Genomic DNA, 12,693 nt, shown 5'->3' with positions numbered 1-12,693 from the left:
ACGTTTTCTCCTTCCAGTATTGGTGTTGAATTATGAAACCAGATGATCTTTAGGCAAAAAAAAAAGCAATCACAGCAATCCACATAATCCTAAATAAATCTACTTCTATTCTGTGTTTGTCTGTGTGAGCAGGTGTATCAAGTTTACGCCCGCCAGTCCCCGGAGGAAGTCCATGCCATCCTGAGGGCCGCCGGGGCCGACTATGTGGTGTTGGAAAACAGCATCTGTTACGAGCGGAGGCACAGGCGAGGCTGCAGACTGAGGGACCTGCTCGACCTGGCCAACGGACATGTGGGTGGCCTTTATTTAACATGACGCATCGTGACTGTGTGTGTGTCTGTGTGTGTGTGTGTGCGTGTGTGTGTGTGTGTGTGGCAGCATGTGCCATCCTCTCTGCCAACTTCTTTGACTGGGAGAAAGCTCTCAGCCTCCACAGAGATCAATAGTCTGACTTCTCATCTGCACGTCACTGTCGCTCACGTCTGCTGTTGCTCTCCCTTTCATTCCTCTTACCAACACCATCACCATCTTCACCACCCCTCCCACCCTATGTCTCTCCTCATTTTGATGTCGGATACGGCACTCTGGCTATTTGGATTACCAGAGGCGAGACGAGCTTCAGTCTGGCTGTCTGGCTCAGTGTGGTGTAAGACACATGAAACACAGAGTCTGTGTGGGCCTGTTTGTGATGGCGTAAATGTCACACAGCACACACAACATCTGACATCTAGACAGCTTTATTGAAGGAACAATGGGTTTACATCTGTCAGTCCATTTCTCTCAGTCTTTCTTGTTCTTTCTGTTTGCATTTTTATGGTATTAATGTAGAGAATTCCAAGTTTGAGCAGAAGTTTAAGGTACCGCGACCACTTGTTTTTATATATATGTATATATATATGTATATATATATATATATATATATATATATACAGTATATCACCTCGAACTCCTGCTGTGCAACAATACGATACAATTTATTCAAATATTATATTAACTTTATTTTAAAAAGTCCCTTTAAACACACCCTGTCCATCATATCTTCCTGACCAACACATGCTCATTCCAAAACGACTGACTAGGTCAATTGCCAATGAGTCCAAAACAACATAAATGACCATTAGACAGTACTGGACCTTCTTCGTCACGTCCCCTGACTTCCTCCTTTGCTACCGTCATAATTACTACAACCACTAGAGGTCGCTGCCTAACAGTAAATGTAAATATGGGTTGTAAGAAGCTGCTTCCACAGACGACCTATGTGGTCCCTTTCCTGATTTGGACAGGCTGTCCTGACTGAAGTGGATATTAGAGTTCAACCTCCTGTTGTGTGTATCTCTTCTAACAATAGCAGGGGCCAAATGTACAAACCATGTGTACACATGAAAAATGTACTTACACCACTTTCCACACAGATGTCTGCATTTTTTTAAATCCACAGAGGGTGAGACTGTGCGTACACCATGGGCACCATGCACGCAGTCTTCTCAGTCTGATTAGTGTGATGTTGCCGGTTGGCAAAGAAATGTGTGAATTTGGGTGACATTTTATTTAGAGCTGTTTTTTCACTGAATTGTATTCTATCTGTAGTTTAAGAAACCCTATCTATGATCACACAGTGATGCACGAGCTGTTTTCACTCAGTGAGTTTTCAGGGATTGTACTGATGTTCTGCCCCGTGAGGATGACCGCTCATCAGGTGGAGAGAGCGCGGGGATCCCCTCTCCTCCTCCAACAGCTCACATACTCTCCAAAGTCCGTGGCTCTGAACTCGCAGCATTCGCCGCTTTGGTCACTTTCAGACATTCCACTTGCTTCATTTTGGTGCTAATGCAAGAACGTAATAATACTCTTTGTTGTCTGTCAGTTTGATCAATCATTACTTCAGGTTCACAGTCCCTTAAATTACGCTTCTTCTTCTTCTTCTTCAACTGCTTCTTTGCTTCCAGCATTTCTCCTCAAAACTAAATTATATTCTGGCCCTTTATATGCAAACCATGTAATTGGGGGTGTGTTTTACCATTCCCACATTTTATTATAAATGGCTTCAGACGGCTCATGCATATGCCTTCAATTTCAGGATGATTGAGATGTATGAGGAAAAGACGCGATGAAGAGTATGCATGTTTCCTGTTTTGTGTGTACGCAGATTTCTACACCTGAATATACACAGAGTTTTATACTTTGGCCCCAGTGGTTCTCACAATAAACTTGAATGAATATTAAAAAGCGTATGGCCACACGTGGTTTTTAAAACACCTGAAAACTGAGTTTGAATTCTTAATTTTTCTCATAAAATTAGAATTGTATAAAATTCACAACAATCAATTAAAGTTTTTAAAAATCATCCTGACATATTTTTTTTAAGAACAGTTGAAAAGTGTGCAGGTGTGGTTTGATTGGATTTGTTTTACGCTGTCTTCCAAATACAAGCAGTCACATTTTGATTTAAAGGTTTCTTAACTGTGATTGGTGCACAGACATATGTGACAGCTGAGTCCCTTCAGCAGTGAAAGAACAGTGAGAGAAACAAGGACAAAACATAAAGTACCAAAACCTCTAATGTGCAATAACCCAGGCAGAAGAAAGTGTTGTCGTGTAGGATGCAATCACAGCAAGAAGCTGATTGACATGAAAGGTTTCCACAGCCTCTAAAATGTTCCTTCATCTTATTCATGTTCAGTTCTTTGTAGCACTGATGACTTGTATGTAAAATGTGTTTGGTATCTACAGCACCAAATAGGATCGTCGCCATGCCTCTGCACCCGTGACAACCATGACTGGAGGCATTATGTTTTCGGGTATTCTGTTCGTCCCATTCTCATGAACGCCATATTTCAAAAGGCATTGAGGGAATGTGGACTTGGACTCAGGGATGATCACTGTGACCTCGCAAATCATAGTTGTGGCTATTACTCAACACTGATAATTCTAACAATATTTTTTACAAATGTCTAAAGGATAAAATGACCAACTGTTGACATTTTATATTAAGGTTAAAGGTCAAATTTACTTTGACATCATGATGTTCGGCAAAAATTTTCTGGCTTTATTCAACGCCATAGCTCAGGAACTGCAACTTGACTGGAGGCATACAATGCAGTGCAGTAATTATAGTTTGATACAAGCCTAAATAGACATTTTAGACTAGTTTCAAGAGAAGAGATCCATAAATGCAGCATCTCTATATCTCTGTTCTCTCTTCTTTACCTCTAATTCAGGAGCAGCATCTTTACCTTTAATGCTAAAATATTTTTTTAAGTGAGACATTCTTTCATATTAAGAATCACTGGAAAAAGTTTTGTCAATATGACAATCAAATATACAAAAACTCAAATGTACTACTGAAGAATGAAGTGTTAGTGCAGTCCTGCCAGATCCAGCTGGCAGGAACACAAAGTGAAGCTGGAGCCTGTGAAAGGCTGCCCATCACCCTGTAGGTGGTGTTCATACAGCAATATTGTGTATCTCAAATGTGTTGATTATTTACTGTTGAACACATGTCTCCTCTAAGATTATACGTTAGTGTTAACTGTCCTTCTTGTGCTGTTGATGATGACATGCTCATTCTCTCTCCCATCAGATCATGGACGGCCCAGGAGAGAACGACCCCGACCTCGTCTCTTCCCCCCACCCTCGATTTTGCGAGGCCATCAAGACGGACGAGGTGGCTTACACCTCTCTGTTCTCCAGAACATTCCAGAACAAAACCTTCCACGTGTACCGGGTCAAAAAGAAGCGCAAGAAAAGTGCCAAGAGCTCATCAGAGCCCAGTGCGACGCAGTAGCAGGAGCAGAAACCCCGTCAGAGGCCAGAGGGGAGAGGGACGGAGGAGAAGAAGAGATAAAAGCAGTGAATCCTCGCTGTTCCTCTGTCTCCTCTCTGCACTGTGCCCAGCTGTGATCATGGCCATTATTTTTTTCAGCACATGGCTCTGTGAACAGTGGTTTTAGAGCAGTGGACCAGTTCAAGCTTGGGGCTGCATTGTTTTAGTTAGTGGAGTGTGGAAGCACCTATAGGAGTCCTGCTTCAGGCTGTTCAGTCTCCACCCGCCCACCCCGCCCTTCTCTCAGCTCTCACTGGTGCACATGAACAGACACAGACACAACTATTAGACCTCAGTAGGGCCTGGAACACCACAAGCAGCTACTAATAATTGAGTTTCATTTGAAGTAGTCGGTGTCATTTCTTCACAGCATCATGAAATGTTGTTAATTCTTAGACTTAACAACATGAGCTAGAATGATTTATTTTTCATACAGCTGCTTGGGCTTCAAAGCATTCATCAGTTCTACTCGTCAGGTCGTTAATACAGTATATTATACGCTATATGCTATTGAGCTCTACTTTGCCAATGGTAAGGGGAGAAAATAAAAGATTTATGAAGTTTAACAAATTTGGGGATGTTGAACAGCGTAGAACCTGATCCAGAACAGAGCTGGCTGTTGGACCAGAACCCTAGTTCAGAGTTTTATGAACTTTTATTAACACGGTACATTTTTGGAAAGTGCAAGTGCCAATACAGTTCTGACTTGTGTTAGTTCTAAAGAGTCTGAAAGGTAAACATTAGGGATCAAATAAGCTTTAAAAAGGTTTTTACATGTGCTTTATTTGAACAGTGTTAGAAAATTAGAAATGAAGCAAAGGTCCTTTTGTAAAAAAACAGTGGAAGAGCTCAAGTGGAATGAATGATGAAGATCTAAATGGAAATGACCTAGAATTATTTCAGATGAGCAAACACTATTACTAACTTAACTTAGGTTAATCGGTTACTCTAAATTGTCCGTAGGTGTGAATGTGAGCGTGAGTGGCTGTTTGTCCCTACATGTCAGCCCTGATGAACTGGTGACTTATCCAGGGTGTACCCCGCCCCCGCCCAGTGTCAGCTGGGATCGGCTCCAGCCACAAAGTGGCACGACAACTTAACCTGTGTGTCTTTGTGAAATGTAAGGTTGTAGAGGGTTGGTGATGGAGGGGCTAGTTGGTGAACTACTATAGCTGCTAACAACTAACATAATAGCTAGCATAGATAGCTCCTGGAGAGTCCCTCTATTTGTTTCTGTTGTGTGCCATGGCATTATGCTCTCCCAACATTTTGTACATGATTTATTTAATGGAGATTTATTGAAGAAAAAATAAGTTGTCAACAAGCTTGCTAACTGTTCTTTGAGCTTGGTTGCTAACTGGGCAATTCCACACAGTTCATGTAAAAGACGTATTTGTAGCATCGACTCCCGTCTCAACAATCTGCAGACCATTCCTCTGTTGTGGAGCAGCTGCTCTATCTGAGTAGACAGGCCCACTTACTGGCTTTCGGGAGAGCTTTCAACCATGTCACAAAGTCCTCTAAAAGTGTTATGGATGAAAAAGATCAGTCTCTGCAAGAACTGAGCAAATTACAACCAACCCAGACTGTTATGGCTGAGGTTCCGGAAAAAGAAATGGAACTTGAGTTGGGTACACCCGGGTCAATTGACTCTGCAGTAGACACAGGTTTTTATCAACTCGGCTTGGCTCGGCTCCTCCTCAGCTGTGTGTCTGTGGGAAGAAGCCACACTGAGTAAGTTTGACCATTAGATTGATTTAGCCTGGACTCAGATCAGCTGGCACTTTTTGGCCCGGCACATTTGGCTCCACAGAGATAGATGTTATCAGTTACCCCTGAAAAGAAAACCAGAAATAATTGTATTAGCTTTGATTCCCGTCTGGGTGGAAACAGGTTCCACTGATGCTTCATGTGTTTTAGCTGTGTAACTGAGGTCAAAGCTGATACCAAGTGATATTTGTGATCGTGTTGTTGTTGTGATTGCTGTTAGCTCTGTGATTCTCATCATCAACAACCTCAACCTTTTCACTCTCTCTTTTCTTTCCCCCTCTCCCACACACACATACACACAGCCACAACACACATGAATAATGTAAGTGGCGAGGAAATTGCAGCAGGGTGACAACGATGCTGATTCCCCGCCGCAATCCAAAATAGTTTGTGGGGGGGGGAGGGGGCAACACTTGCATATCAAACTGAGGCTTTCAGGTTGGAAAAGAACGTGGGGAGGACAGAAGAGGCTCATGTTTAAACAGCAGCGGGGGAGAGGTGAGGGCGCATCAAAACATGGATTCACAATGATCTGAGCCCCTTCCTCATTTTCTTCTTTCGAACCAGAGGGAAGGCAGAGGAGAGGAGGTGATTGAAAGGCTGGAGCTGTAATTATGGGTTGGCCAGTCACAGTTTCCTGCTGCAGTGAGACGCTATGTTCCTATGACACACACTCACACACATACATGTACACACACATCTTTCTGTCATCTCAGTCTGCCTATATTTGTACACTTGTTAATAAGGACCCCTGTCTTTGATAATCCGCACTCTCGCAGAGGCACGAACACTCCTGCACACAGTTCTTGTTGTTGGGGCTTTTGAGAACATGTTGTTCGTTAACCGCGCAGCCTCATTGTAATGCATACCAATCGGATCAGCGTGGAACATCGCCCCCCGCTCCCGCCTTCATATTGGATGTTTAATTTAGGAGATGTCTGATTGCTTTATTTGAGAGCGAAGTGATTCCATTATGTTTGCCTAATAAGAGTGTACTGATGTAATATTTTTTCAGCATTCTTAATTTCCATACATATTGGGATTAGTAGTTCATTCGGAGGTGCACTGTCGGCCTGTGGGTTTCTTAATGAACAGGAGGAGGAATGAAGAAAGCCCTTAACTTGTGCGCACATGAAGAATTCAGCTCAGCACTCCATTTAGGCTCCATTTCAAAGACTAGTCATTGTCGCTGAAACAAATGCGGCCATTTGAATTCATATTTCTGATTAGGGAAATGAATAGTTTGAATAGAGAGAGAGGACATGGAGAGAGAGGGGATCTCCTCTCCCATCAACCAGACTGAATTCAGACCTGTGTCTGTATTCTTTAAATAAAACAATTTGCCTCGGCAGAAATCTATGATAACAATAACTGTTTCTTAAGTCTTTGACATTTGCCTTTTACACTATATGGCCAAAAGTATGTGGATACCCTCTGACTACACCAATACTGACAAACAATCTAAACTCCAGGTCCACTTACTGTGTGTTCTGGATCTTAGGTCACTGTGGAATCTAAACCACAGGTTGAGTTTGCTCATGTGCTGTGGGATGTAGGACCTCTCATCCATGCTGGCTCCCTCATGTTTTCACATGTTGTATTTTTCCTCTTCCCGTGGAGGATTTTAGGTTTGAATATTTCTTTCTTAGCATCTTGTGCCATGGTTCTATATTTTTGAAGGTTTTAAATGTGCTGTTAATCTGTGGGATTGATACTATTATATTTGCCAGAGTGAACAGTGCAGTGTTCTTAAAGCAGTTTCTTGGTCAGTCTTTAAAAAAAGAAAGTTTAAAAGCACCATGTCCGGGATGTGGATGTGGTCTGATGTGAGATATGATAACTGGAATGACTTGCGTTCATTTTATGTTTTTGATTTATTTGTATGGATGGTCATTCAAATAGTGTACAGGAACATGAAACCTGGATACATAAGTGGCCAAGAGCCTGAATCTGAGAGCTTGACTTGCCCAAGAGAAAATGACTTGGGACCTGGGCCGAATGACTTGAGACTTGAGTTACATGTATTCTGTTAGTTCTTGGGTCAGCATTGATCCGCCATGCTTCATTACACCCATGTGACTGTTGAGTGGGTCATTTCTAAACCATGGTTGTAAAAAATGCTTCTGAACAACCTCCACTCTAATGTGGGAAACTGGAAAGCCAAAACTGGCTTGGGCATGTTGGTGCTGAAGCTGTGGTACAGATAAACTTAGATTTGATTGATTTCACTGTAAGATAATTTGTGTTCATGATGAACTGCAGTTATGTGGCCGTCTCAGACAGATTAATCAACATTCTCTGGAAGCATCTAAACAGATGATCCACTGAGCCAGTGCCATAGAAATACACTGAAACTTTCCACATGGAGTTTCTTAGCATATTTTGTTTGTCCGACGTGCACACTGAGATAAATGTGGGTAACTGATGCACCTTAAAGGTTACATAAAAGAGCAGCCTCAGACCCTAAACATCATCATCCTCAGCAAAAGTACTGATTCATGCACAGTTTCATTTGGTCCACAAGGACAGCTATTAATAGTGAAAAACATCTACTTCTGTGTTTATCTGAAAGAAGAATATTCTGCCCTTGTGTGACTATTTTCTCCATTCTGCTGCTTGCTTTTCCAAGAATCCACTAACATGTTGTACAGCTGGGTTTTTTACTGTAGGACATCTCAAAAATCATCCAAACTAGTAAATGTTTTTTTCTGCAATTAAAATTGTTCTCACAGTACATCATTGGTGGATGTGTGAGATGCCTGAGTCCGGCTGAAACATTTTTCCAATGCCAGTGTTTGATATTAGACATCATGTTCAGTGGCTGCATGATCAATAAAGGTATTTTTTCCAACATATAAATTCTTTGTCTGTCATTATGTGAGGCGAGAACTTTCATCTTTTTCATTTCTTTTAATTCTACAGTTTCATTTTCAGACACAGTCACAACTCAGCAGTCACTGTTGCAAATAAATGAATTTATTGAGAAAAAAAAAGATCAAAGCAAATACAAAACACCTACATCACTGTTCAAAGCTCAGCTCATCACCATCATGATGATAAAAAAGATATGTTTGGTTTGATTTTTTTTCTCTGAAGCTGCACATTTTAAACCGATGGTGCCTTTCTTGACAAAAAGCAATAATTGTAAGTAATCTATCTCTGTATTTACAAATGAGGTAAAAACATTAACTTTGTTCACGACATGTCTGCACCCAGAACACAACATTTAAGAAGCCATTATATGGTACAAATGAATGGTGGTGGGAAGTGAGTGGCTGCTCCTTTCAGCTGCAGAGAGAAGTGAAGCTTGAAGCGTCTTCATTCACCACTCTGCGTGGCTCAGGTTTGGTCTCTCTGCAGAGGAATAAAAAACAAGCATCCCTCTCTAGGAAACCCCCACTGTCTATAAAAAAGAAAAAAAGCCTGTGTCTTACTTTCAGGCATCGTCCCACAGTGCACTGCACCCTCACCTCACCGCCAAGTCTCTTATTTTTAAAAGCCACATTGTTGCCTCAGCTTTTCATAAAAAAAGGATGTTTCTGGAAAGTCGCAATCTGGGCATCGACTCCTCTGGCGTCTTTTTTAAAAGTACCCACAATCCTTTGTTTTTTTTCCAGCATGACAGCGAGCCATCAGCTCCTATTAGGATTAGTGGCCTGATGTGTTTTCACACACTCCTACCCTTTCACTGCTCTCTGTCGACAGGCTTGGCTCTGCCATAAAAAGAGCACAATAAGAGCGCGTCTGCTACTTTCAGCAGACCGCGGCGCTTGAAATGTCAGGTGGAGCCAGGTTTGCTTTTTTGGACAATTGTCGGGGTGAAGACACACGACTTTTGTATTTATGCCATTTGCTGTGCAACAGACCGTTTCCCTAGAAAACCATTACCCCCAACACTCCTCCTCTCTACAGCTCTCTGCGGAGCCACTGAGCTCTGTGGTGCGCTGGTGGCACATTTCACCACAGAGCCAGGCACTTGATAAGATGGTTCCTCTCTGCCTCCTCTGCTCATTTGCTCTCTGATTCAACCCTCCACCCTGTAATCATCTCTCTTATCATAGGTGAGAAGAACAGTTCCTTTTCAGACTCTGCACTCCTCCTCTCCTTCGCTGCTTTTTATGCTTTTTACTTTTCTTTGCCTTTTTGTTCTTTTTAGACAAATCGTTCTCCCCGGTTCCACAACAGCAGGGAGCCTTTCCTTTTTTGTAGCGGGGGAAAACGAGGATCCATCAACCAGATGTGACGAGCCAAATAACAGGAACGCTTGCCACCGTGCTGACAATTCACAGCTAGGATAATAACTGCAGAGTTATTATTTCCTTGCAATTTTCTCTCAGTCCATTTTCTCCAAATCACAATTATCACACAGTTTCTGCCAAGAGTAATTTAGAAAGGGGCAACGGATAAATGTGTGTTTGAATTGCTTATGGCACAGGTATCAGCTCAGGACTCAATATATGAATAATCATTATAAATCTCCTTCGTCCTCCTCCTGTTTGTATTTATTGAGTAGTCACCTTGGAAAGCTGTTTGACATAGTTTGTATTCCACCAAGCAAACGTCTGTTAAAACAGTCTCTCGCAGCCGCCACATTTGGTATGCCTGAGGAAGAGCGCACACGGAGCAGAGCAACAGAGCAGTGTTTCCTCCCTCCCTCAGTCCGCACGTCCGATCCCATTTCTTTATTACAAAGCTGTTTGAATTTTTGTGCACGTTCCCTCGGGTGAGGAGGAACGCGCAGCGGAGGAGTACGAATGAGCACAGGAAATCACACGAAGACGAGGGCGCAGTAGTAAGTAGAAAGCTTGATGTCTTACAACCCATGGAGCGTTAAAACTTGAAACACCCAACCAATACAGAATTACTCAACCCAGCGAAAGACATATTACCAGAAGAAGAAAAAAACCCTCACCCTACGACCCAGCGATGGTTGAAGCACTTTTTTCTCATACAAACATTGATAGAAGCTGTGTACAGCCAGGCAGCGAGAACACAATGTGTCCACTATAAACTGAAAATCCAGGTTCTGTTTTAAATGGGCTACTCAGTATGATCCCACTCATCTTCACTGTCTTTTCATGTGAGGCCGCAGTGTGGGACATCATGAGAGTCCTTCATTTATTTACAAACATTTAATTCAGCAGCAAGGTGCTTAAAAATACACATTGATTTGCTCTGGTACATGTATATATATAAAAAAAACCCTTTGCCAAAACATTTTCATTTCACATTTTAGGCCTTCAGCTGACACTCATCCAGAGCAGCTCACAATGAGTGTTAGAAAATAGAGGAAATTTGGGGTTTTAGTGGTTGTGACTGTAACAGATTTTTCCGACAGTGAAGCTAAGCTCCATCATGATGAGTAGCCCAGGTGGAGGGTGATGTTCTGAAGCCTTTAACCTGACTGGCAGGTTTGATAACGTCTACTCCTGCAAAATTGTCATCCAGGGTAGAGACAGGCTCTTTTCATACGGACACTTTCATCTGTCTGTTAGGCCACCATGTTGATTGACAGGGCTCATCTTCCAGTAAATATAACACCTTCGGTGTCAGTTGTCAGTGAGTGAGAGGTGGAGAGCGAGTCTCTCTCTCTCTGTTTTCCCACCTCAGTTGCCGCAAAGCGTTCACTAATTGATTGTTTCAGGATGGCCTGTTATCAGACTCCTATCAGTTGGGTCTGTGTGTGTCTGAGCTCAGAGGTCGCTGGCCTCAGCTCGCTCATACAGCGCCCGCAGCTTCTCAAAGCGAGGCCCCCACTCCCCGAGTGACTCCTCCCTCCTTCCCTCCCCTCCCCCATCTCCGCCGCTCCCCCCGTCCAGCCCTGCTGAGCTGAAGGAGCTAAGTGAGCCGGCTGGCGAGCCCCCTCCCTCGGTGGAGAAGACCTGCAGGGAGTCGAAAGGCCCTGTGTCCGGATGCTGGTCAGCATCGCGTATTATCTCACACAGATAGCGGGCCAGGTCCTGGCTGGAGAAGGACAGGGAGCGGCGTGCCAGCTGGGAGGGCCGAGCCTGGCCCTGAGCTGGAAGTCTGGTGGGAGGGACGTCCCTGCGGAGGCTGGTGGTGGTGGTGGCGGTGGAAGAAGTGGAAGCCACTGAGGGAGGCAGGGTGGTGGAGCTGGCTGTCCGGCTGAGGGGGTCCAGCGGCTGGGTGGAAGGTGGGGCGGGGGGCGCCTGGTGGAGAAGATGGTGATGGTGGTGGTGGGGAGGAGGAGGGTGGTGCAGGGCTCTTGAGCGGCAGTACTGCACCGACTGGGCTGGGCTTGGCTGGAGTGACTTCTGCAGCTCTGCCATATCATAGGCATTCTGGACACACGCATGCACAGAAACACAGAGAAAATATCCGAGTTAGCACAGAAGCTGTAAAAAAGGACCGACAAGAGTGAGCCGGAGTGAAAGAATGAATGTTTTGTGGAGAGATGAGGCAGAAAAAAAATGAAATGTGACAGAGAGAGAGCAGAAAAATGAAAAGAGAGCAGAAAAACAATCAGCTCTCCCCATTACGTTTACTGTGCAAGTTCCACCTATTTAAGTTTCCAATCTATCTCCATTTACTGTCTCAGAGAAGTCACAGTAATTCTGTATATATATATGTGTGTGTGTGTGTGTGTGTCAGACCAAGAAAATAAAAAATCTGAGTGGAGGTGATTTAGAAAGGAGATGAAGGGCGGACCTCGTCTTATCCATCTCTCATGTGCACTGGTGCATTGAGGTTTAGGAGCCGCTGTTACCGTCACATGGACTGTAACAGCCAATCACTTTAGTGTGAATGCGAGTCCACCAAAACTGTAACCACGGCAGCAGAGATGAAAAAACAGAGGGATGTAGGAGGAGGGTGAGGAAGACGAAAAGATGCACACGGAGGAGGTGTGGGTCGCTTTGTAAAACTGATTATGTGATGAGTGGAAAGATCTGTTTTCATTTCCCCGGAGAGCTTTCAAACAAGACTCTCGAGAATTAACTGCAGCATCTGCTCTGCTATAAGGGATCAGGACTGTGTGTGTGTGTGTGTGCGTGTGTGTGTGTTTGGCTGCAGGTGATTAACAGTAGGGAGAACAAGACCTTGAGGGTTTTGGGCTATTGACAAGGTGTGACAACAATCTG

At 43.6% G+C, this 12,693-nt stretch overlaps 2 protein-coding genes across 5 annotated transcripts in view; one reads left to right on the top strand and one right to left on the bottom strand.

Annotated features, from left to right (window-relative positions):
- The window catches only part of dpy19l3 (dpy-19 like C-mannosyltransferase 3), a 76,693-nt gene extending 68,756 nt beyond the window's left edge, over positions 1–7,937 (top strand). For all 4 annotated transcript variants that reach the window (XM_084349152.1, XM_084349151.1, XM_084349150.1 and 1 more), the window contains 2 exons: positions 133–291; positions 3,581–7,937. In XM_084349152.1, coding sequence (XP_084205278.1) covers positions 133–291; positions 3,581–3,784 — 363 coding nt within the window. In that variant the 3' untranslated portion in view covers positions 3,785–7,937. The remainder of the gene's footprint in view (positions 1–132; positions 292–3,580) is intronic.
- Positions 7,938–8,547: 610 nt separating this feature from the next.
- The window catches only part of LOC311257956 (neural-cadherin), a 316,443-nt gene continuing 312,297 nt past the window's right edge, over positions 8,548–12,693 (bottom strand). Inside the window, exon 37 of the mRNA XM_084353949.1 lies at positions 8,548–11,895. Within this exon, the coding sequence (XP_084210075.1) occupies positions 11,287–11,895 (609 nt within the window). The 3' untranslated portion in view covers positions 8,548–11,286. The remainder of the gene's footprint in view (positions 11,896–12,693) is intronic.

Source organism: Pagrus pagrus (genome assembly GCF_965226575.1).
Source record: "Pagrus pagrus genome assembly, chromosome: 1".
Taxonomy (NCBI): domain Eukaryota; kingdom Metazoa; phylum Chordata; class Actinopteri; order Spariformes; family Sparidae; genus Pagrus; species Pagrus pagrus.
Note: the sequence above shows the minus strand (reverse complement) of the source record. Positions and strands in the feature narration are given on the sequence as shown.